Source organism: Talpa occidentalis, unplaced genomic scaffold, assembly GCF_014898055.3.
Source record: "Talpa occidentalis isolate TD23 unplaced genomic scaffold, MPIMG_talOcc4v2.1 talOcc4.2, whole genome shotgun sequence".
Lineage (NCBI taxonomy): Eukaryota > Metazoa > Chordata > Mammalia > Eulipotyphla > Talpidae > Talpa > Talpa occidentalis.
In genome coordinates, this window is record NW_023602073.1 from 48,389,644 (window position 1) to 48,412,476 (window position 22,833).

The 22,833-nt window shown below is 53.3% G+C and overlaps 2 protein-coding genes across 2 annotated transcripts; both read left to right on the forward strand.

Annotated features, from left to right (window-relative positions):
- Positions 1-14: 14 nt before the first annotated feature.
- On the forward strand, positions 15-7,287 carry STK19 (serine/threonine kinase 19). The gene is made up of 7 exons (XM_037519440.2): positions 15-241; positions 363-499; positions 4,517-4,612; positions 4,858-4,997; positions 6,354-6,451; positions 6,559-6,706; positions 6,877-7,287. The coding sequence occupies exons 1-7, from the start codon at positions 142-144 to the stop codon at positions 6,920-6,922; spliced, it is 765 nt and encodes a 254-aa protein (XP_037375337.1). The 5' UTR covers positions 15-141; the 3' UTR covers positions 6,923-7,287.
- An 829-nt stretch (positions 7,288-8,116) lies between these two features.
- On the forward strand, positions 8,117-21,868 carry LOC119252237 (complement C4-B-like). The gene is made up of 41 exons (XM_037519441.2): positions 8,117-8,266; positions 8,388-8,586; positions 8,785-8,983; positions 9,193-9,263; positions 9,343-9,431; positions 9,627-9,709; positions 9,898-9,994; positions 10,140-10,245; positions 10,337-10,469; positions 10,891-11,006; positions 11,115-11,294; positions 11,430-11,612; positions 11,702-11,887; positions 12,048-12,206; positions 12,500-12,626; positions 12,793-12,867; positions 13,148-13,345; positions 13,438-13,549; positions 13,638-13,708; positions 13,987-14,126; positions 14,252-14,461; positions 14,697-14,748; positions 14,843-14,932; positions 15,070-15,279; positions 15,434-15,509; positions 15,644-15,800; positions 15,894-16,010; positions 16,114-16,285; positions 16,505-16,737; positions 16,812-16,979; positions 17,258-17,317; positions 18,155-18,248; positions 18,328-18,514; positions 18,625-18,715; positions 18,834-18,908; positions 20,378-20,480; positions 20,608-20,697; positions 20,780-20,878; positions 21,026-21,109; positions 21,351-21,483; positions 21,614-21,868. The coding sequence occupies exons 1-41, from the start codon at positions 8,202-8,204 to the stop codon at positions 21,753-21,755; spliced, it is 5,232 nt and encodes a 1,743-aa protein (XP_037375338.1). The 5' UTR covers positions 8,117-8,201; the 3' UTR covers positions 21,756-21,868.
- Positions 21,869-22,833: the final 965 nt, after the last annotated feature.

Below are 22,833 nucleotides of genomic sequence, written 5' to 3' on the forward strand. Positions count from 1 at the left end.
GCGTTGGCGCCCGCCCTCTCGGCGAGGGCCCGAGAGATGACAAGTTGACGCCCAACGTCACTACTATGCGCCGGAAAACTCTATTTTCGTGATCTCTTCGCTCAAAGCCTACCCTCTCCCGGCACCTCAAGATACCGGGATATGAGCCGGAAGAGACATAGTCTGGTCCAGGAGACCTTCGGACTGAAGAGGCGGCGGGAACGAGGCCCCGCGGAGGCAGATCCTTTGAGGGGCGAGTCAGGTAACCATGGCAACCCCAGACAGCGCGCCCTAGACTCGGTAACCCCGAAGAACGGCGCCTCCACGGTAGAACCCCCGCGCCTTGCCCCAGCTCTGGTCTCAGTGCAGGTCTCTCCGCCCAGGGTCGGCGCGAGCGGCCGTGGCGGAGCTGGTGCAGCTGTTCCCGCGGCGCCTGTTCGAGGATGCTCTGCCGCCCATTGCGCTCAGGAGCCAGGTGTACAGCCTCGTGCCGGACCGGACAGTCGCTGACCGGCAGTTGGTGAGGGGTGTCACCCACCGAAGCCTCTTCCTTCACTCGCGGGCACTCCGAAGACCCCTTCACTCACTCACTCGGCCAGCCATTCTACCATTGGGCCGAGTGTTTTGTCTTTATGGCAAGGCACTGCTGCGCCTCAGAGAATGCTACAGATCCTCTTGAAAAGACTCAAGCAGTAGGAAGCATGCCAAATTATGGAGGTGGAATTGCGGGCAGACATGAGATTTAGACCGGCCTTGTGCATGGGTGTGGTTTCCATCTTACCTTGAAGGTGGTGGCCTGGTAGAGAGTTACACAGGCAATGGTGTGTTTGGACCAGGGTAATGGAGGTAGTGAGGCGAGAAGGAGCCTACTTAGGAAGCTATTGCAGCTGAGAACTGCAACGCCTAAATTGGGACTGTATAGTAGGGAGGGAGAGGATGGGTGAGGGACAGGGACAGTAGGAAGAGGGAGGAGACCAGATTCTCCAGATGACAGGTTGAGTGGATAGAGTAGGAGGAGCGCATGGAGTTGTCCCAGGCAGATGTTGTGTTTGATTTTGTACAAGTTGAGTTGGAGGTGCTTGTGGAGCATACAGAGGCAAATGTGCAGTGGACAGTTGGATGTTAGGATTTGGAAAGTCTTCTGGACCAGTGATAAAGAATTGGAAGTCATTGATATGTGAACTGTGGGTCACTTTGGGGATGCTGGTGAGATTGGGTAGGAAGAGTGACTAGAGATGTGATTTTTAACCTTTTAAAAATTTAAGAACTTAATGAATGCTATGATTTTCCAGAAAAGTGCATATATGTCACATACATATAAGGTATATGTACCATTTCTTTGGGGGAGGGAGGCAGTGGTGGTGCATGTTTCACAGATCCTTTGAGGCCTAAGATTTACAGTGAAAGATAATAGGGCTAAATCCACAGTGCTGGGAGATAGCAGCCTTTAAAGCAGTATTTCTCAGAGTTCATCTTGAGTTCTAGCTGTATCAGAATTACCTGGACTGCTTATTAAAAAAATACAGGTTTCTGGGACCCATGCAATGCTAATGAACGAAAATCTCTTGGAGTAGGGTATAGGAATCTACATCTTTTAACTACTGCCCCCAAGTGACTGTTAATATGCCTTAACATTTGAGATCCACCGATAGAATGGGAAAGCAGAGGATGAGGAGTCTGTGAAAGATACTGAGAAGGAGTTGTCAGAGTCAGGAGGACCCCAGGAAGATGCTTATTGAGAAAGTAGATTTTCAAGATGGAGTGGTGGCAGTGTTAGAAACTGTGGTTCAAGGCAGTGGTCTGTGAAGAGATCAAGTAAAATAATTTCCAAATCCTGTCCACTGGATCTAGCACTGGTGTTACTTAAATTTAAAAAAAAAAAAAGCTTTAAGAAATTGCACAAAAAGGAAATATAAAAATGGACACATACAGTCTAAATATGTTTATGAAATAAATACCCATTTATCTACTACCCAAATTGGACTGTAGAATGTAGCCAGCATCCTGCATATCCCATTCTCTGCTCAAAAAGCCTTCTATCTCTGAGAGATAACTACTGTCCCAACTGCTTTCATAATCATTCCCTTAGTTTTTTTATGCTGTTTGTTTATCAATAAACAACATAGAGGGCCTCCCCGGTGGCGCAGCGGTTGAGCGCTGGGTTGTGAAGCTGCCCATGGCCTCTGCGGCACCGGTTCGATCCCCAGCTACTCCCTGGCCACCGGAGGAGGGTCCCACATGGCGCGCAGACCTCTCCTGCCACCCGCTGGTCCCCTCAGCAGTGTACTTCGGTCCTTCTGCCTGCTCTGCTCCCTGCTCTGGCTCTGGTGAATTCTCTCACCCTCCCGCGCTTCTGACTGTACCCAGTGCATGTATAAACAAAACAAACAAACAAACAAATAAATAAATCATAAATAAATAAAAAAATACATGGCTCTTAAAAAAATAAACAACATAGATTAGTTTTATCCACTTTTGAACTTGATGTAAACAAACCATACTATGTATTAAAATATTGTATATATTTATATCATGTTTCATTAGATGAATGAAACAAGATTATATTCTTCCAATTATTGTATTTAGCTATGTAGGTCATATTCATAGATATTCATTTTATGCTTATACCCCATTTTGTGGTCTAGTGAAATAAATTAGAAAAAAATTAGTCAAAAAATTGTGGTCTAGTGAAAATCTAAATTTTCAAATTTATGAGCATAAAATTTATGACCCCATTGTTTTTCACCTGTAGAATCTATAGTGATGAACCTTATGTCATTCTTTGTTTTTGGTTGTTTTTTTTTTAAAAGATTTACTTTATTTATATAAGAGCGGGGGTACAGGCCAGATGTGCGGGAGGGTGAGAGGATTCACCAGAGACAGAGTGGGGAACAGAACAGGCAGACTGATGAAATACACTGCTGAGGGGAGCAGCAGGTGAGACAGGAGAGGTCTGCTCGCCATGTGGGTTTGCTCCGAAGCTGATGGGGCTCTAACTGGCACTGCAGAGGCTGTGGACAGCTTCACAGCGCTGTGCTCAACCACCTGAGCCACCAGAGAGGCCCATGTCATTCTTTGTATTGATTTTCTGGTTTTTCTTCCCTTTCTCTTGGTCAGTCTCACCAGAGGCTTATCAATTTTAATGATCTTTAAAAAAATTAACACTTTGTTTCTCTCTTATCTGCATGTTTTCTATTTCATGAATCTGTTTTCCCTTCACTGTTGAGTGTATTTTACTTTTGTTTCCTATTAACTTTCATATTTTCTAATGTCTACATGTCAGGCTGTAATTCCTTGGAAGTAGTTGAAGTATTGAGATATCTGTATATAGAGATATCTCGCTCTCCCCCTTCTCTTTATATATGTATATATGTAAATATACACACACACATATGTATCACCCAAGTTTTTTTTTTAATTTTATTTTTATATTCCCCATACAATTGCAACCCCCTTATTTTGACCCCAACCCCTCCTTTCCCCGCCCCCCGCCCCCATAGTGTGTCTCTGGTTCATAGTTGTTTGTTGATTTTGATTTTTACTTTCTTATAGTTATTCTTTTTCCTGGTCCCTTATTTAGGTTTTCTAGATTCCTGCTATGAGTGAGACCATCCGGTATTTTTCTTTTTCTTTCTGGCTTATTTTGCTGAGCATGATCCCTTCCAGCTCCATCCATGTTGCTGCAAATTGCATGAGTTTATCTTTTTTGATTGCTGAGTAATATTCCATTGTGTATATGTACCATGTCTTCTTGATCCAATCATTCATTTGGGGGCATTTGGGTTGTTTCCATAGCTTAGCTATTGTAAATAGTGCTGCTATAAACATAGGGGTTCAGGTGCTCTTTGGAATTAATGTTTCTCTCTCCCAAGTTTTTATACATATTTTCACTATCATTCAGTTCAAAATATCTTCAAACTCTGAATTTTCTTTGACTCATTGGCTTGATTAGAAATGTATGTTATAATTTCTAAACATTTTTCTTGTCACCTTATAGTTAATGACTTCTGAATAATATTGTTAGAGAACATAACAGTATGATCTCGGTCATCTGAAACTTAATGAAACTTACTGTGCTGTATGGTCAGTATTGCTAAATGTTCTATCTGTATTTTACTCAGTTAATTTCTTAATAATTAAAGTTGTTACTGAAATCTGTTTCCTTACTGATTATTTTGTCTGTCCTGAGTTTATGAGTTGAGTTATTATACTTTTGTGATTGTGGATTTGTTGTTGGTTTGAAATAATTCCCGAGGGCAGGCCAGTGACTATTTTATCTTAGTGTCTGACATAGGATTGGTCTTAGAAATTATGTATTGATTGTTTGAGAGATGAGGTTGGTGGATGGGAGGATAGATATCTAATTGAAAAAGACTATTTGGTGGTGAACTACCTGATTCTCTTCCCACAGTTTTCACTATAGAGAAAAACTCCCCACTTTTGATTAAAAAAAACCTGCATGACCAAAAGTGCGCAGCGTATAGTAGAGCATCTCATCCTGACACCCTTCTTTTCACCCCCATCTCTCTGGAGACAGAAGGAGCTTCAAGAGCAGGGGGAGATCAGAATCATCCAGCTAGGCTTCGACTTGGACGCCCATGGAATTGTCTTCACCGAGGACTATAGGACCAGAGTGCGTGTGACATGGGAGGAGGGGAAGCGGGCAGGGAAATTGGGGAAAGGAAATAAAAAGAAAAGAGAAATCCTCCCTCCCCCCATTTCAGAGAGAGGGGGCAGGGCTTTGGTAAGTAGTAATATGAGGGAGAGAAGGAGGAGGAGAAAAAACAGAAGGGAAAACAGGAAGAGAGCTGTCCTGGGGATAGAGGTTGGTGGAGGGTGAAAATGGGGCCAGACCACATCTCTCATCTCTGGTTCCAGGTCCTCAAGGCCTGCGAAGGCCGACCGTATGCTGGGGCAGTGCAGAAGTTTCTCACTTCCGTGCTTCCAGCCTGTGGGGACCTTAGCTTCCAGCAGGACCAAATGACGCAGACCTTTGGCTTCAGAGACCCTGAGATCACGTGAGACTTGGGGGACCAACAGAATGTGCCAGGCATCTGGTATTTCCCTGTCTCCCTCTAGCCCCATCTGGTCTTTTTTTCTTTTAATGTTGAAGAACTGGGGTATGGGCCAGAAGTATGGGGAGGGGGTGGTGAGAGGGTTTACCAGAGACAGAGTAGGGAGCAGAACAGGTGGATTTACTGAAACACACTGCTAAGGGGAGAAGTGGGCAAGACAGGCGAGGTCTGCTGTGCCATATGTGGGTCACTTACCTGGCCTGGAATCGAACTCAGGGGATAGTGCTGAGACTAGCCCCTAGGCTGTCAGGGAGCTCCCTCACCCCCACACATCCATCTGGCCTTGATCTTTTCCTTCCATATTGTGAAATGACCTAAGTTTGTACTCTTCTCCCTAATCTTTCCAAGAATTTTATTTTTTTTTATTTTATTTTTTTTTAAATAGAGGCATGTTTTATTTATTTATTTATTTGTTTGTTTGTTTGTTTTGTTTATACATGCACTGGGTACAGTCAGAAGCGCGGGAGGGTGAGAGAATTCACCAGAGCCAGAGCGGGGAGCAGAGCAGGCAGAAGGACCGAAGTATACTGCTGAGGGGAGCAGCGGGCGGCAGGAGAGGTCTGCGCGCCATGTGGGACCCTCCTCCGGTGGCCAGGGAGCAGCCGGGGATCGAACCGGCGCCGCAGAGGCCGCGGGCATCTTCGCAACCCAGCGCTCAACCGCTGCGCCACCGGGGAGGCCCTCCAAGAATTTTAGTCTAAGACTAATCAAATGGGTACAGAGGCCTGACAGGAACCAAAAATGCTTGATAAAGAGATAAAGAGATAAAGCTTGGAGCTGGGATGCCCCAGAACATTCAAAAGAACAATAGTTTGCAAAGGTTAAATTAAAAATATCATTTCAAGAGGCTTTATCTAACTTGGGCTCCCTATTTTGTAACCCGTGGAAAATGTGAAAACATCTTAAAAACTCCTTTTCAGTAAGATGTGGGAGGACCCATGGTGGGGCAGGCGTAGGCAGTGGCAAGAGCCCAGAAAAAATTCTTATTTCTCCCCTGGGGTGGGACTGAACATGTGTCTGTGCATGTGACAAGGGAAGGCTTCCCAGAGGAGAAGCTGTTTTGGGGATTCAAGTAAGAGTAACAGGAAAAGTAAAAGTCGGGGGAGACAGCTGGGGGCAGAGCAAGCCAGGCCTTGGTGCTGTGAGCTGGGCCCCGCCCAAGGCAGGCTTCTGTTATCCAGCCGCATTGCGTGGTTGCCCATGTTTCTGGGAATTTAGTGTCCAAACATGAATGGGTGGGGAGGAGAGAGGGTTCTCGGAGCCAAGACCTCATCTCTCCTGGTTTCCTAACCCCCTTAGGCAATTGGTAAACGCGGGTGTCTTCACTGTCCGCGATGCTGGGAGCTGGTGGCTAGCGGTGCCTGGCGCTGGAAGATTCATCAAGTATTTTGTTAAAGGTATCCTGTCTGCTGCTCAGTTTTCAGCCCTCGAGAACCACCTTTTGGTGGCTTCTCAGGTCTCTGGGCCTTACTCACCTCATTCCTCTCTTGGGCCACCTCTCCAGGACGCCAGGCTGTCCTTGGGATGGTCCGGAAGGCCAAATACCGAGAGCTGCTCCTTTCAGAGCTCCTGGGCCGCAGGGCACCTGCCGCAGTTCGACTTGGCCTTGCTTACCACGTGCACGACCTCATTGGGGCCCAGCTGGTGGACTGGTGAGTCCTGTACCACCTCTGGCAGATCACACCAGTGACCCGAAGTTGCATCTCTCCTCCCTGCCCCCATGCCTCACTCACTAGTGCAGCCCAGCTCCTCTCTGTCTTGGCCAGGACCTGGGAGCTTTCTTGCCCGGGTGCCTGACTCCCACCTTGTCTTTCCCTTGCAGCGTCTCCACCACTTCTGGAACCCTCCTCCGCCTGCCAGAGACGTGAAGATTGTGCTCATTGTTGCTCACCTCCCCAGAGCTGGCCATGGAGCGCCCATCAGTGGCTGAGATGGGTCACCTTGGGAAGGCACGGGCACTAGGCTGAGTGCGCACTGGCATCCATGTAGAGGGTCAGACATGACTGTGCTGTTTACCTGGGCTCTGACCCAGGGTGGGGTGTGGGCAGTGCTTTTCTGCCTTCCATGGAAATAGAGCCAGAAACTGTTTCAAGGCCATGGCTGCTGCCTTTCGTGCAGCAAGGCGCTGCTGTCGCTGTGTTGGGCTAGGAAGGCGGGATTTCCGGGGTAACTGGTAAAGGAGCACAGGAATCTCTTCCTGACGTGTTGGGTTGAAACTGCCAAATAAAGTACTTCCGCCTATGATGTTTTCTGGTTGTCCTTTGTTTTTTTGTTTGTTTTTAAAGATTTACTTTTATTTATTTATACAAGCACTGGGTACAGTCAGAAGTGTGGGAGGGTGAGAGAATTCACCAGAGCCAGAGCGGGGAGCAGAGCAGTCAGAAGGGCCAAAGTACACTGTGGAGGGGAGCAGCGGGCGGCAGGAGAGGTCTGCGCGCCATGTGGACCCTCCTGTGGCTGGGGAGCAGCCGGGGATCGAACCGGCGCCGTAGAGGCTGCGGGCAGCTTCGCAACTTGGCGATCAACCGCTGCGCCACCGGGGAGGCCCAGGTTGTCCTTTGTTTAATGTGATGTGCATGTTTGGGTATCTTGCTTGGGGGGTAGGAGTAAAACCAAAGTTGGGCCCTAGCTTTTCCTCATTTTTCAGAAAAGGAATGGTGAGGTGAATTCTCCCGGTGGGTTGGTGGTTGTGCCCCTGATCTAAACTGCAACTTCTAGTGCCTGCAAAAAGTAAAAACCTACCTGGGGTAGTTCAGTTTTTGTGGGGGTTACAGTAAGAGATGAGGGTCCCTGGTCCTCATTGGACTTTGACCCAGGAGCTGTGTGTGTCCAGCCGCATGTACTCTGTAGACACACACGCAGTAGGGGGAGGTGCCCACGCGCTAGGAGGAAAGGGGTTAACGGGGCAAGACAAGATCTATCTCTTGGCCACAGTTTCCTCAGATTCCCCCAGGAACCCAGGTATCCAGGGTCCCCCCCCCCAATACTGGGCCTGGGGCCAGTTGCATTTCTTGACTATCACGTGGTTTCCCGGCTTGGCTGGAGTAGGGGAGGAGCAAGGTCCAGAGTCAATTTGTTCCAAGCCGGGGGTTGACCAGAAAGGAGCAAACAGACTGAGGGGTCTGATCCCTCTTGGGTCCTCCAGTCATGAGACTCCTCTGGGGCCTGATCTGGGCCTTCAGCTTCTTTGCCTCATCTCTACAGGAGCCCAGGTTCTGGAAGCAGGACGCTGGAGTGCTTGAATAAGGGGCAGGACTGGCAGTGGGAGAGTGGGCACGGTGGGGGTGGTGGGGTGAATGGAGGCCCCTGCTGATACGCACCTCTTCTCCCCAGGTTGCTCCTGTTTGCTCCTTCTGTGGTTCACCTCGGGGTCCCCCTATCAGTGGGGGTACAGCTCCAGGATGCTCCCCGGGGACAGGTGGTGAAAGGGTCAGTGTTCCTGAGGAATCCATCTGACAATAATGCTCGCTGTTCCCCAAAAGTGGCCTTCACCCTCAGCTCAGAAGAAGACTTCATACTCCTCAGTCTCCAGGTAACTGGATGCCACTCCCTCCTGCTGCTGAGCACCTTCCTCTTCCCCTGTGTCTTCTTGTCATTGCCTTTGGGGGTTGGGTTTAGCCTAGTTCACTGCCCTTCCCTCTACTCCCTCATGAATGGTCTCCTTTCCTGTTTCTGTCTCAAGCTCTCATTTTCCTTCTGTTCTGTCTCTCACCTGCTTCTGTCCTGACAGATTCCCCTGAGAGGGGAGAACTGTGGCCTCCATAACCTCCGCGGAGGCCCCAATATCCAACTGGTGGCCCAGTCATCATGGCTGACACAGGCTCTGTCAAGAAAAACAGACACTCAGGGCATCAACCTGCTCTTCTCCTCTCGCCGGGGGCACCTCTTTGTGCAGACTGACCAGCCCATTTATAACCCTGGCCAGCGGGGTGCGTCTCAGCCTCAGGGCCTTTACCCTTAACTCCCCCTAAGCCTGCTTAAGTCACACTTGGTGTCCCTTAAGTGAGATAACCTGAAAGTACCATTGGGGAGGCTCCTTGGGAAATATTTGTTCTCCACCTTGACCCCTGGAGGGAGGAGGGAGGCCCAGGCCCACCCTCTGCGTGAACTGCTCACCTCTCTCACCCGCCCCTCTTAGTTCGGTTCCGGGTCTTTGCTCTGGATCAAAAGATGCGCCCATCCACTGAAATCCTCACTGTCACTGTGGAGGTGAGTCCCTGACCTCTGACCTTCTTGACCCTGGCTGCTGACTGATCACTCACCCATAATCACTTCTACTCCCATGCAGAACTCTCACGGCCTCCTTGTACGGAAGAAGGAGGTGTTTTCACCTTCGTCCATCTACCAGGATGACTTTGTGATCCCGGACATCTCAGAGTGAGCTGGCCCCACGTGGGGTTGTCCGGCTCACTGCCTCCTTCCTGTCTCCCTTGACTCTCTAATACACAGAGTCCAATCCCGAGCCCCCCTGAGCCCTGGTTCACCCCCTCACAGTTGTGCCAGGAAGCAGGTACCTGGTTCCTTTATGACCCTCTTTCACAAGGGCTGAGTCCTTGCCTCTTCCCTCCTCAGGCCAGGGACTTGGAGGATCTCAGCCCGATTCTCAGATGGCCTGGAATCCAACAGGAGCACCCAATTTGAGGTGAAGAAATATGGTGAGCACTAGAGATAGGAGCAACAGCAGTTCCTTTTCTAAGGGAGTAAGGGGTGGAAGGCGAGGTGGGGAGTGTGTACAAATGTGGGCAGGAAGGAGGAATAGGGTGCCCCAACCCTGAGGGGAGGAGCATCTTTAAAGGATCCTTTCACTAGAGACTGACGTGCCTATCTCTTCACCCCGAGTCAGTCTTGCCCAACTTTGAGGTGAAGATCATCCCTGGAAAGCCCTACATCCTGACAACGCCTAATTTTCTTGATGAAATCCAACTAGAAGTCCAGGCCAGGTAACCCTCCTCCCCATGGGGGCCTGTGCCAGGGCTCCCCACTCAGTATGAATGTGCAGTGCAGCCCAGCCTCCCACCCTCCCAGATCATTCCATCATGTCCCACAGCCTTCAACCCACCCTCTCCCCACTCTCTCTGGCGGCAGGTACATCTATGGGAAGCCAGTGCAGGGAGTGGCCTATGTGCGCTTTGGGCTCCTGGGTGACAATGGTAACAAGACTTTCCTTCGAGGACTGGAGAAACAAGTCAAGGTGGGAAGGAGGGTTGAGGTGTGAGAGAAGAGGAGGGGGTGATGTGGGAGACTCAGGTCTTACCTGCACCTTGTTTTCTTCTTTGCCACAGCTGGTAGATGGCCAGTGCCACATTTCCCTCTCAAAGCCTGAGCTTCGGGGTGCTCTGGAAAAGCTTACTGTTGATATTACCAACCTGCCAGGGCAGCGCCTCTACGTCGCGGCAGCCGTCATTGAGTCTCCAGGTGGGTGGATCCCCCTGATTATGACCCAGAACTGGCCCCCAGTTTCTTAGCACTCTTCTTCCCCCCGATCTCAGATCCAAAGCCAGGAAAACCCTGGGAGACTGACCCAACTGTGTTTCTGGGGAGGGGGTACCTTCCTCCTGGCTCATTTTATTTTTTGCTCACGCATGCATCCATCCATCCGCCTGTCTGTTCATCTGTTTATCCTTCCATCCATTCCTCCCTCCAGCAGACATGTGTTATGTACCACCTGTGTGCTGGGTCCTGCGTGACCCATACACATGTAGATGAGTAGACCTGTGTCTTGTTCACTCTCTTGAGGTGGGAGACACTTGAGCTGTCCCTGCACCCCATCCCCTTGCTCTCCTGTCCTCTCCTGAGGTTCTTTGTCCTCCAACTCTCTCTACCCTGTATCCTGCAGGGGGGGAGTTAGAGGAGGCTGAGCTCACGTCATGGCGTTTTGTGTCATCTCCCTACTCCGTGGATCTTAGCAACACCAAGCGACACTTTGTGCCGGGGGCTCCCTTTCTGCTACAGGTTTCTTCTGGAAGGGGGAGGGTGAGTGGGCGGAGGGGGTGTTGGTCAGGAGGGTACAAGGCCTCACTGACCACTGGCTTTTTACCTACCCCTTTGCCCCCCACCTAGGCCCTGGTCCGTGACATGTCGGGCTCCCCAGCCTCTGGCATTCCTGTCAAAGTTTCTGCCACGTTTTCTTTCCCTGATTCTGCTTCTACAACCCAAAACTTTGAACAAAGCACAGGCAGGAACGGCCAAGTCATCATTCCTGTTGCTGTCAATCTGAAGGCCTCGGAAGTGCAGCTCTTGGTGGGACTCCCACGCACAGAGGGCAGGGCATGAGGGGCCAGCTGGGCTCCAGAGGAGCCACAGCCCAGGTCTGGGGGGAGAAACTGAGGGCCTGGGTCCTTGCCGCTGACCCTCCTTCTGCCCCCCTCTGTCCAGGTGTCTGCAGGCTCTCCGCATCCAGCTGTAGCCAGGCTCGTTGTGAAAGCCCCATCCTCAGGAGGCCCTGTATTTCTGTCCATTGAGAGGCCTGATCCTCGACCCCCTAGCATTGGGGATACTTTTAACCTGAACCTGCGAACTGTTGGTGCCAGTGGGCTCAGCTCCTATTACTACTACATGGTATTTGCGGGCCAGGTCATTGAGGAGGGCAGGGGTGCAGGGAGGGGCTTCTGCAGGAAAGAGCTCTGAGGAAACTGCTCTTGGCCCAGATCATATCCAGGGGCCAGATCGTGAAGGTGAGTCGAGAGCCATCGGGGACCCTGACCTCAGTCTCCATATTTGTGAACCATGACCTGGCACCCTCCTTCTACTTTGTGGCCTTCTTCTACCACCGAGGCCTCCCAGTGGCCAACTCCCTGCGAGTGGATGTCCAGGCTGGGGACTGTGAGGGCAAGGTAATGGCATTGGGGGAGATGGATGGAGGGTGTGTGTGCGTTGGGGGAGTTTAGAGAATAATTGGGAATAGGGCATGGGTTTAGTTTGGGGCACGTTGAGGATGATCAGGACTGGAAGTGCTCCCTAGCTTGACTGCTTCCCACCTCCCACCTCTGCCAGCTGGAATTGAAGGTGGAAGGCAGCACGGAATATCGTCCTGGGGATAAAGTTAAGCTTCACCTGCACACGGATTCTCCAGCTCTGGTGGCGCTGGGAGCTGTGGACACGGCTCTGTATGCTGTGGGTGGCACATCCCACAAACCCCTTGACATGGCCAAGGTGTGTCAGGGCCCTCTCCCCAGCACCCCTGCTTCTCATGACCCATGCTTCCACTGCCCAGAGTCCTGAGTCTTGGCTCTTGGCCCCTAGAGTTCACTCAGGCTCCCCAGCTGCTCCCTCTGCCCTCCCCCCAGGTTTTCCCTCAAGTGTTGGCCCCTGGGGTCTCCGTTTCCCTAGTCTCTATCTCTTTTCATGTGTGTCCATACTCTGCCCTCAACCCCAAAACTGAGTGACTGATCCTGTATGCCCGCCAGCCACTCCTGTCTCTGTAACATCCTGCCTTTTCTTGACAGGTCTTCGAAGTTATGAACAGCTATAACCTCGGCTGTGGTCCTGGGGGTGGGGACACCCCCCTTCAGGTGTTCCAGGAAGTGGGTCTAGCCTTTTCTGATGGAAATAGATGGACCCCACTCAGAAAAAGTGAGAACAGGCGGAGAAGAGGAGAGGGTGGTGGGACATAAGGAAGGAGGAGGGGCCGAGGGGCAAGAGAGGAAGAGGAGGGGAAGGAAGGACTGTGCCAGGGTAGGGGACCAGGCAGGGTTGATGCAAGGCCACACACCCTCCTTGCCCACCTGCTCTCTGCCAGGTCTCAGCTGTCCCAAGGAGAAGAAAACCCGGGAAAAAAGAAACGTGAACTTCCAAAAGGAGATTAGTGAGAAGTGTGAGTTGTGGGTGCCTGTGAAGCAACGTAAGCACTCCACTTTGGCAAGGGTGGGGGTGAGGGGTCTATCTCTCGGCTCCTCTGCTCCTGGGTGAGTAGGATATGGTATTGGGGACCAGAGATCCAAGTTCTGGGGTTGAAGGTGGATGGGATGGGTGGGAGGCTGTCCTCTGTGGTCCTTTCTCGCATCGCTGGTCTCTCAGGGCGAGTGCTGGTCAGGGTGGGGATGAGGTGTGTCTCCTTTTTGTTCCCTCATGCTAACCCTCACTTTGCCGTGCAGTGGGCCAGTATTCTTCCCCAGTGGCCAGGCGCTGCTGCCAGGACGGGCTGACACGGCTGCCCATGATCCGCTCCTGTGAGCAGCGGGCAGCCCGCGTGGGACAGCCAGACTGCCGGGAGCCCTTCCTGTCCTGCTGCCTGTTTGCTGAGAGCTTGCGCAAGAAGGCCCGGGCCAGGGACCAGGGGGGCCTTGCCCGAGGTGAGGGGCTGAGTGGGGCTGGGAGACAGGTGGGGGTTTCTGGAAGGGCCAAGTGGGCCCCTCCAAACTCTCCTCCTCCATGGTCCCCATAGTCCTGGAGACCCTGCAGGAGGAGGACCTGATTGAGGAGGATGAGATTCCCGTGCGCAGCTACTTCCCAGAGAACTGGCTGTGGAATGTGGAACGAGTGAACGGCTTCCTCCAGTAAGGGCATGTGGTGGGTCTGGCCCTTCCTTTGGCCATGTCTGGGGGCAGCCCAGGGTCTGATGGGCTTCTCTCCTTTCTCCCACAGATTCTCACCACTGGTCCCTGACTCTATAACCACATGGGAGATCCATGGTGTGAGCCTGTCTGAAACCAAAGGTGAGGCCACCCTACCTGGACCTCAAGCATCACCACTTCCACCCCCGCCCCCCTTGACTCAGGCACCCTGCTTAGCCCACTGCTGTTAGTATAGGGAGGCGGTCAAAGGCCTGGGGAAGTCTGCACCAACATGCTCCCATACAAGGGGGCTGGTAGGCTAGGCAGCAGGGATGGTGGGTGGACAGAGTTGGGTCACTCTCTGGACTTCCCCCCTGGGACCCTGGGTCCTTGATGCCCTAGGCCTCTGACCTCTGCCCTCCCTGTCCCCCATCCATCAGGTCTGTGTGTGGCTGCACCGCTCAAGATCCAAGTGTTCCGAGAATTCCATCTGCACCTCCGCCTGCCTGTGTCTATCCGCCGCTTTGAGCAGCTTGAGCTTCGGCCTGTGCTCTACAACTACCTGGATAAAAATCTAACCGTGAGGCCCCTCGGGAACCTGAGAACATGGAGAAGCCATATTGGAAGCTGGGGTTGGGGGCCCTAATTGGGCTGGGGCGCCTAATTGGGCTGCGGCTCTGTCCATCGCCATCTTCCTGTCCCTAGGTGAGCGTCCACGTGACACCACAGGAGGGCCTGTGTCTGGCTGGGGGTGGAGGGCTGGCCCAGCAGGTGATAGTGCCTGCAGGATCTGCCCGGCCTGTTGGCTTCTCGATGGTGCCCACCGCAGCTACTGCTATACCCCTGAAGGTGGTGGCTCGAGGGTCCTTGGACTTCCCTGTGGGGGATGCAGTGTCTAAAGTTCTACGTATTGAGGTGAATGGGGCATCCCTGAATCCAGACTCCCAGATTTACTCCCCACCCACCCGTGGCATCCTCTCTGCTGGCCAAGCCAGAGGCCCAACAGCCAGGCCCAATGCCTCAGTCTGTGTACCTCTTCCACAATTCTGGCCCAACTCTACAATTCAACTCCGAGTCCTGGGAGTCTGCACTGGGTGGGGTCAGCTGCAGTCCTATGTGGTCTCTCATAACTGTGTTTCCCCTGAGGCAGAAGGAAGGGGCCATCCATATGGAGGAGCTTGTCTATGAACTCAACCCCCTAGGTGAGTGAGGTCCCACCATCAGTGTCCTAAGGGCTTGTAGGTGGCGGGGGATGTGGGCAGCAGGACAGACTGCCAACCTGCCTCATCTCCCCAGACAACAGAGCCCGGACCTTGGAAATTCCTGCCAACTCCGATTCCAATATTATCCCTGATGGAGATTTCAGTAGCTTTGTCAGGGTCACAGGTGGGAGTGTGCTCTGTCCCTTCCAAGGGCCATACTGAGATTCATGCGAAACCCTTGGACCCCTGTTTGACCCCATGACCTTCTAACCTAGGCTTCCCGACCTCCTCACTAATCATAACCCTCTCCTTCTCCTACAGCCTCAGATCCATTGACCACTTTGGGCTCTGGAGGGGCCTTGTCACCGGGAGGCCTGGCCTCCCTCCTGAGGCTCCCCCAGGGCTGCGGGGAACAAACCATGGTCCTCTTGTCTCCAACACTGGCTGCTTCCCGCTACTTGGACAAGACTGAGCAGTGGAGCTTGCTGCCCCCTGAGACCAAGGACCACGCTGTGGATCTGATCCAGAAAGGTTCTCGGTGCAGGGGCAGCAGGAGTGGGGCCTGGCAGAGAGCAATTAATGGAAGATGGGAAGCCTGGATGGCTAGACAGGGGAAGGGAGGGAGAGAGGGGGGCTTTGGTAGTGGGGAGCCTCGGGCACAGAGTGGCCACCTCTCCTCTCCAAGGTTACACACGGATCCAGCAGTTTCGAAAAGAAGATGGTTCCTATGGGGCTTGGTTGACGCGGTCTAGCAGTACCTGGTGAGGCTGGGAGAGTGGTTCTGGCCTCTGAGAGGCTCTGGGGCTGCTGGGGGCAGGACAGGGACATGGAAGAGTGGGATGTGTCCCCCATAGGGACCAGTCCCTCTCCCCAGCCAGCCCTTCCTCCCCTCTAGGCTCACAGCCTTTGTGCTGAAGACTCTGAGTTTGGCCCAGGAGCAGGTGGGCGGCTCCTCTGAGAAGCTGCAGGAGACAGCTGAGTGGCTTCTGACCCAGCAACAGGGGGACGGCTCATTTAAGGACCTGCATCCCGTTCTCCACAGGGGCATGCAGGTGCTGGGAGGTGGGGCCAGAGAGCACATGTGGGAACCCTCCCAGCCCCTCCCCGCTCCTGGTGACAGCTTCTTTTCTCCCCACGTCAACTAGGGGGGCTTGGTGGGCAATGATGAGACCGTGGCGCTCACAGCCTTTGTGGTGGTCGCCCTCCAGCACGGACTGGCTGCCTTCCAGGACAAGAGTGCAGAGGCGCTGAAGCAGAGAGTGGTAGGGACACCCACATAACCGCCCTCCTGTGACCCCAAGCTTTCCTCCCTTTTTCCCTCAGAACCCAGGTATCCAGCCTCCAACCTTCCTCCCCGCTTTCTAGGAAGCTTCCATCTCAAAAGCAAACTCATTCTTGGGGGAAAAAGCAAGTACAGGACTCCTGGGCTCCCATGCAGCCGCCATTACCGCCTATGCCTTGACACTGTCCAAGGCCTCCCAGGACCTGCAGGATATTGCCCACAACAACCTCATGGCCATGGCCCAGGAGATTGGCAGTGAGCATCAAGGGGGTCCTGGCAGTGAGCCTGAGGTTGGGGACATTGGGACCCCTAAGTGTACCCACAGGGAGAAATTGAGTGAAGGCCCTGAGGGGGAATGAAAGCCTGACCAGGGATGACCGGGGTAGAATCAGGAAAGCATGATGGGGTCATAGGACCAGGTGATAAGACCTTCCCCTCATCCCCGATCACCTGTGGGTGTCCCTTCACTTCCAGATAGCCTGTACTGGGGCTCAGTCACGGGCTCACAGAACAACGTCGTGTCAGCCACCCCGGCTCCTCGAAACCCGGAAGACCCTGTGCCCCAGGCCCCAGCCGAATGGATTGAGACCACAGCCTATGGCCTGCTACACCTGTTGCTTCGGGAGGGCAAGGCAGAGATGGCTGATCAGGCTGCGACCTGGCTCAACAACCAGGGCAGCTACCAGGGGGGGTTCCGCAGCACCCAGGTAGGGGCTGCCCTGGGGCTCTGGGGGTGGGTGGTCCCGAGTCCAAGTACCTGAGTCCTGGCCCAACCCCTCAGGACACCGTGATCGCCCTGGACGCCCTATCTGCATACTGGATCGCCTCCCACACCACTGAGGAGAAGGGCCTCAATGTAACTCTCAGCTCCGTGGGCCGCAGTGGGCCCAAGTCCCATGTGCTGCAGCTGTCTAACCACCAAGCTCAGGGGCTGGAGGAGGAGCTGCAGGTGAACCACCCCCTCATCTGGCCTATCCCCTCCCTCAGGCTCCCAGAGCACCTCTTCCTGATACCCTTCAGGGAGACTTACTCATTGGTCACCTGGAGAAAGTCGCCTAACCTCCAAGGTGCATTTTCCTCATCTGAAAATAACATGTGTAGTCTACCTATTAGGAAGCCCACGTGAGATAAAGCATGTGAAGGGGTAAACTTTGGAGTTGTTTTTAAGGAGGAGGAAGTAGGTTGCAGTGTACCTTCTCACCTATTTCCCCTTTGTGTTCCTGAAAGTTCTCCTTGGACAGCAAGATTAACGTGAAGGTTGGAGGAAACAGCAAAGGAACCTTGAAGGTGAGAGCCAGCGGCACTAGATGTCAGGGCGCAGGAAAGGGCAGGGCTGGGGGCTTGGGTGGGAGACCTGTGGGCAGAGCTCACAGTCCAGGAAGAAGGAACGCACATAAGGTTGGGAGTCCCTATGCTCCATCCTGGGTGTTTTTCCTTTGCTCTTGTCTCTACCCCTCAGAGCTGAGGGCCTACACATCTGGCTCCTCAATGCAGGCCTCTGCCCTGAGCCACAGGTTCCACATGCTTTATACCACCTCAGTCCTGGCATGTTCCATACCTGACTCTTCTTGTGTCACCTTGTCGACAAATCCCCTTCCCTGCAGGAGTCCAGCTGTTACTCGAGGCTATCTTGGTGCCCCCACTGTTGAGCCTCTCCTTGTAGCTGCAGTGTCTCCTCTGCTGCCCTTGCCACTTGCTTTTAGGACTCTGTGCTAACACCAGTCAGATTAGCCTGGAGAACAGTCAGAGTCCTCTGCACACACAGTGGGGCCCTGCTCCCCTCCCCACCCAGGCAGATCCACTCATCTACAGAGATCTCCCTGCCTTGATTGTCCTCCCCTGCTTCTCGCCCTACATGTCCACCTCAGCTGGGAGTTTCATTTCAGCCTCCTCTGTGTAATATAGGATGCTGGTGCCCCCCAGGGACAGGCTCCTGCCCCCGCCTCTGTCTCATCATCTAACCAATACCTGGGTCCATTCAGGTTTCTGGACTGGTTAAGGGGGAGCATGAGCCGGGGGTGAAGTCTGGCCCCTTAGTCTGGGGAGATGCCGCTAGGTGTGGCCCAGGAGAGAGTTCTCTGGCCCCAAATGCCCTTGTCCTCTCTCTGCCCCTTGCTGAACCAGATCCTTCGTACCTACAATGTCCTGAACATGGAGAACTCGACCTGCCAGGATCTTCATATTGAAGTGACGGTCATGGGCCACGTGGAATACACAAGTGAGTGTTGGGGTCAGAGGCTGTGGGATGCTGATGGGGCAGGTGTCAGGGCCCAAGCCTCAATGCTGTCCCCACACAGTGGAAGCGAACGAGGACTATTTCGACTATGAGTATGGCGAGTTTCCAGCCAGGGATGACCCAGAGGCCCATTCCCAGACAGTGACACCCTTGCAGCTCTTTGAGGGACGGAGGAACCGCCGCAGGAGGGAGGCACCCAAGGTGGCTGAGGAACAGGAATCCAGAGTGCAGTACACTGTGTGCATCTGGTGAGTGCCCAGGGCTGCAGGTGGGGCACCACTGGGCCCCAGGAGGGGAGGCAGGACAGAAGCTGGGGGTCTGCTGCCTGGTGCCAACCACGGGGCCTGGCTCTCTGTAGGCAGAATGGCAAGCTGGGGCCGTCGGGCATGGCCATCGCGGACATCACCCTCCTGAGCGGATTCAATGCACTTCGGGCTGACCTGGAGAAGGTGTGGTCAGCTGCCCCTCCCCATAGCACCTGCCCCATCCCACAGTGCCCCAGCTGCTGGGCCCTGTTGGCGCAGGACTCACAGCCACCTCCCCGTGACCGTCTCCCTTTCCCAACAGCTGACCTCTCTCTCTGACCGCTATGTGAGTCACTTTGAGACCGAGGGGCCCCACATCCTGCTGTACTTTGACTCGGTGAGCAGGGAAGGGAGGAGGTGAATGGCACTGGGTCTAGTTGTGGTGAAGTTCCCCGGGAGACAGCTGTGCTGGTGGCCAAAGCTCTTAGAACTTGGGATGTGTGTCAGAGCAGAGTCAGGGAGGTGCCTGCTGGGGATGGCAGCTGAGTCCCTGAAGTGGCTTGGAGGCCAGTGCCAGTCAGCTGGGAAGGGCTTGGGAGCGAGCCTTGACTAAGCCGGATTCATTCATCTTGAGGGCCCATCTCTGTTTTGTTGACCTTCCTAGACTTTTTGTTTGTTTGTTTTTGATATTAGGTATATTTTCTTTTATATAGCAATAGTGTCATGGATGAGGTTTTCTTTTCATGGGCTGACTTGGCTAAAACAGAGTTAACAACCCTCTAATGGTTCTCAAACATGTTTTTAGACATTTATTATAACTTCTTTTTTTTAAAGATTCATTTATTTATGCATACAAGAACTGGGATAGAGGCCAGAGGTGTGGGGGTTGAGAGGATTCACCAGAGACAGAGTGGGAAACAGAACAGGCAGATTGACTGAAATACACTGCTGAGGGGAGCAGCGGGTGAGCCAGGAGAGGTCTGCTGTGCCATGTGGGTAACTCCCTGGCCAGGGATCAAACTCATGCTGCAATGACTGCGGATAGCTTCATAGGTTGTGTCTTAACCCCTTGCACCACCAGGGAGGCCCCTATTATAACCTCTTAGAGAAAATGTGAAAAGGCGTGTTAATACTGACTCTAATGCCATTAGCCGGTGTTTGTGGGTCAGGGAAGACCCCTGCTCGTGTGTGCAGAAGCCAGGGAGAGAGGTCTGCATAACACAATGGAAAGTGAAGAGTCAGGGAAATTTCTAGGCTGGGTGCTGACCATGCAGGAGACCAACCTCAAGGGAAACTGGTAGGGTACCAGGCTGGACTAGACCAGTGTGGGAGTGAGGAAGGGGACCTGGGCCTGGGAGTGAGTGGCAGGGTCACGGAGGGCAGGTGAAGTGATAGCCCTGCCACTGGCTTCTGGCAGATGAGGCAGACCCCAGTTGCATTACTGACAAAGCTATTCAGAGGGGTGAGAGAGTTTGGGGATGACGATGAATTTAGAGAATTTATACACCTTGCAAAAATCCTAATGCAAGAATATGGCTGAAATTGAGCTTGGGCGTCACCAGCCTAGGAGATTTGGGAGAATTTGGGGAGTGGAGACCTCCCCAGGGAGCACAAAGGAAGGGAAGCACCAGCTCACAGGGTGAGTTTGAGGGGGAACGTGGCATGTCCACAGACGCCTGTACCAGAGTCTGCACTGAGGTCACCATCTAGATAGTGAAGTCAGCAGAGACCTTGGGGAGCATTTTTAATAGTCTAATGACCAGAAGTTAGAAGAATGTGAAGGACACTGAAGAACAAAGGGAATCAGAAACCAAGGAAATTGGGCGCAGTAGTCTACTGTCCTTGACTGCCTGTTCCCCTTGCCAGGTCCCCACCTCCCGGGAGTGTGTGGGCTTTGGAGCCGTGCAGGAGGTGGCCGTGGGGCTGGTGCAGCCGGCCAGCGCCACCCTGTATGACTATTATAACCCCGGTGAGCACTTCGGGACACTCGGGAGGTTTGGCACTCCTTTGTGGGACACTAGGGACTGGGGCAGTGGGTGGTGGCAAGGGAGTCCTGGAAGACATGTGTCCTGACCCCCCTCTCTGCTCTTCTCCAGAGCACAAATGTTCTGTGTTTTATGGGGCACCAACTAAGAGCAAACTTTTGTCCACGCTGTGCTCTGCTGAAGTCTGCCAGTGTGCTGAGGGTGAGCCCTGGGGCCTGGGGGCAGGGCTGGGAAGAGGGCGTGATTGGGGCCTGCACTGTCTCATCTGCGCTCCTGACTTCAGGGAAGTGCCCCCGACAGCGTCGCGCCCTGGAGCGGGGGCTGCAGGAGGAGGACGGGTACAGGATGAAGTTTGCCTGCTACTATCCACGGGTGGATTACGGTCAGTCTCTTCCCTGCCCTGTCCTGGGCCACCCTCAGTCTCTCTGGTCGTGCCTGCTCCTCTCAGCACACGCGGCCTCTTTGACACCAACTTGCAGCCTCTCAGCCTGGGGTAACTAACCTTTCTCCCTTCTAAAATCCCTCCTAGGCTTCCAGGTGAAGGTTCTCCGAGAAGATGGCAGAGCTGCTTTCCGCCTCTTTGAGACCAATATCACCCAAGTCCTGCACTTCAGTATGAGGGGAAGGGCTGGGGGGATAAGGAAGCTGAGGTCTGGATGTGGGGCCTGGCTGCCTGGAATAGTGGAAACTCAGAGAAGTCCTCTCAGAAGCTCTGGGCTTTCCATAAACAGGAAAATGGTTGCTCCTCCCTGTTGGGAGCAGTGAGCATAAAATGAGAGGACTCACCAAAGCCCCGGCCCCAGGCTTGTCCTTCTCTGGCCCTCTGATCACCTTTGCACCCATTTTCCCCTCAGCCAACGATGCCAAGGCCACTGCTGGTCAGACCCGGAACTTCCTAGTTCGAGCCTCATGCCGCCTTCGCTTGGAACCTGGGAAAGAATATTTGATCATGGGTCTGGATGGGGTCACTCATGACTTCAAGGGAGAGTGAGTTCTCTGGGCCCCTCGGTCCCTTGCTCTCAGGCCTGCTGCCTCAGTACCGGAGTGCCTAGCTCTCTCCCGCCTGTCCCCCCGTCCCTCAGTGCCCTCCTCCATGACCGCTTCTTTGCCCCTGCAGCCCCCAATACCTGCTGGATGCATACAGCTGGATCGAGGAGATGCCCTCTGAGCGCCTGTGCAGGAGCACCCGCCATCGGGTAGCATGCACCCAATTCAGAGACTTCCTCCAGGAATATGGCACTCAAGGGTGCCAGGTGTAAGGGCTGCCCTCCCACCCAGAGGAGCCTGAGCTTGGAAAGGCGACTTTGGACTGTTGCTGCCACTGGGCCCCCAGGGCAGGACCAACCTCTCAATAAAGACCTTTGCAGCAATGTGTCAGTATATGTCTCCAGGGCTGAGAGCAGTGTCTCCACTGCCCCTTCCAGGTTCTGGGGGCACCCAAGGCCAGGGTTTGCAGTCTTAGGTTCTCAGAGCCTGGGCGACCCTTGGGGTATCCAGCTTTGCATGAACCATCCTGGATGATTCCCAGGGCACTCAGACCATCAGAGGATCACCCTAAACACTGGTGACCCAATAGCCTGCACCCTGAGGACCTGCTGTGCCTGCAGGGCACCCCCTTCCCCATCTAGCCATCACAGCAGCCTTAGACAGGGCCTGCCCTTAGCCATCACCTCAGCTTTTCTGCCTCAGGAGCGGCTGCCAGCCCATCTCCCACTCCATCCTTGTGCAGCTGGCATTCTGGGGTCTGTTGTGTTTAGCTGCAACCTGGCCTGCTCAAGGCCTATAGACCTTTGCTCTATTTATCAGGGTCATTAGGTTAACTGTCCCAGAGCCATGCCGCCCACAGCCTTGATGTCTTCATCTGGGTACTGATTTTCAACAAACTGAAAGGCTGACCTTGGTGTGTTTGTCAATGCTGAGGAGACAACTGTTATACTGAGGTCGACCCCCCACACACACCTGCCTGCCAGGTCTCCCCATTTGGTGGCGCTGTAGCCAGATCCACTCTCCCCAACTTGTGGCTTAAACTTTTTGTTGGGAAACTTTAAGCGGAATCAAATACTACGTAGCCTTTATTCTCCCTTTCCCCGCACTACTCCCCTCTTGTGATTTATTCTCCAAGTGTATTCCAGCTACCTTTAGAAACTAGGTCAGCAGCACAAGGGCAAGTGTCTCCGGTTGTTATGGGCTGTTAACCCTGAAGGTACATGTCCTGCTGAAGAAGATACACACCGTGCCTCATGCCACCTACCCTGCCCCTTGTCTCCTGGCATCCGCACACCTCTTGGCCATCATCCACCCCGTATATAATCACAGACCCGCCATCAGGGAGCCGCT

What these genes read in the sequence shown, in the direction of transcription:
- STK19 (XM_037519440.2), top strand. Translation starts at nt 142, where the DNA reads ATGAGCCGGAAGAGACATAGTCTGGTCCAGGAGACCTTCGGACTGAAG. An exon ending in TCCTTTGAGGGGCGAGTCAG is followed by an intron (nt 242 to 362) that starts GTAACCATGGCA and finishes CTCTCCGCCCAG; the next exon opens with GGTCGGCGCGAGCGGCCGTG. An exon ending in CCGAGGACTATAGGACCAGA is followed by an intron (nt 4,613 to 4,857) that starts GTGCGTGTGACA and finishes CTCTGGTTCCAG; the next exon opens with GTCCTCAAGGCCTGCGAAGG.
- LOC119252237 (XM_037519441.2), top strand. Translation starts at nt 8,202, where the DNA reads ATGAGACTCCTCTGGGGCCTGATCTGGGCCTTCAGCTTCTTTGCCTCA. An exon ending in ATTTGAGGTGAAGAAATATG is followed by an intron (nt 9,710 to 9,897) that starts GTGAGCACTAGA and finishes ACCCCGAGTCAG; the next exon opens with TCTTGCCCAACTTTGAGGTG. An exon ending in CTGGGGACTGTGAGGGCAAG is followed by an intron (nt 11,888 to 12,047) that starts GTAATGGCATTG and finishes CACCTCTGCCAG; the next exon opens with CTGGAATTGAAGGTGGAAGG.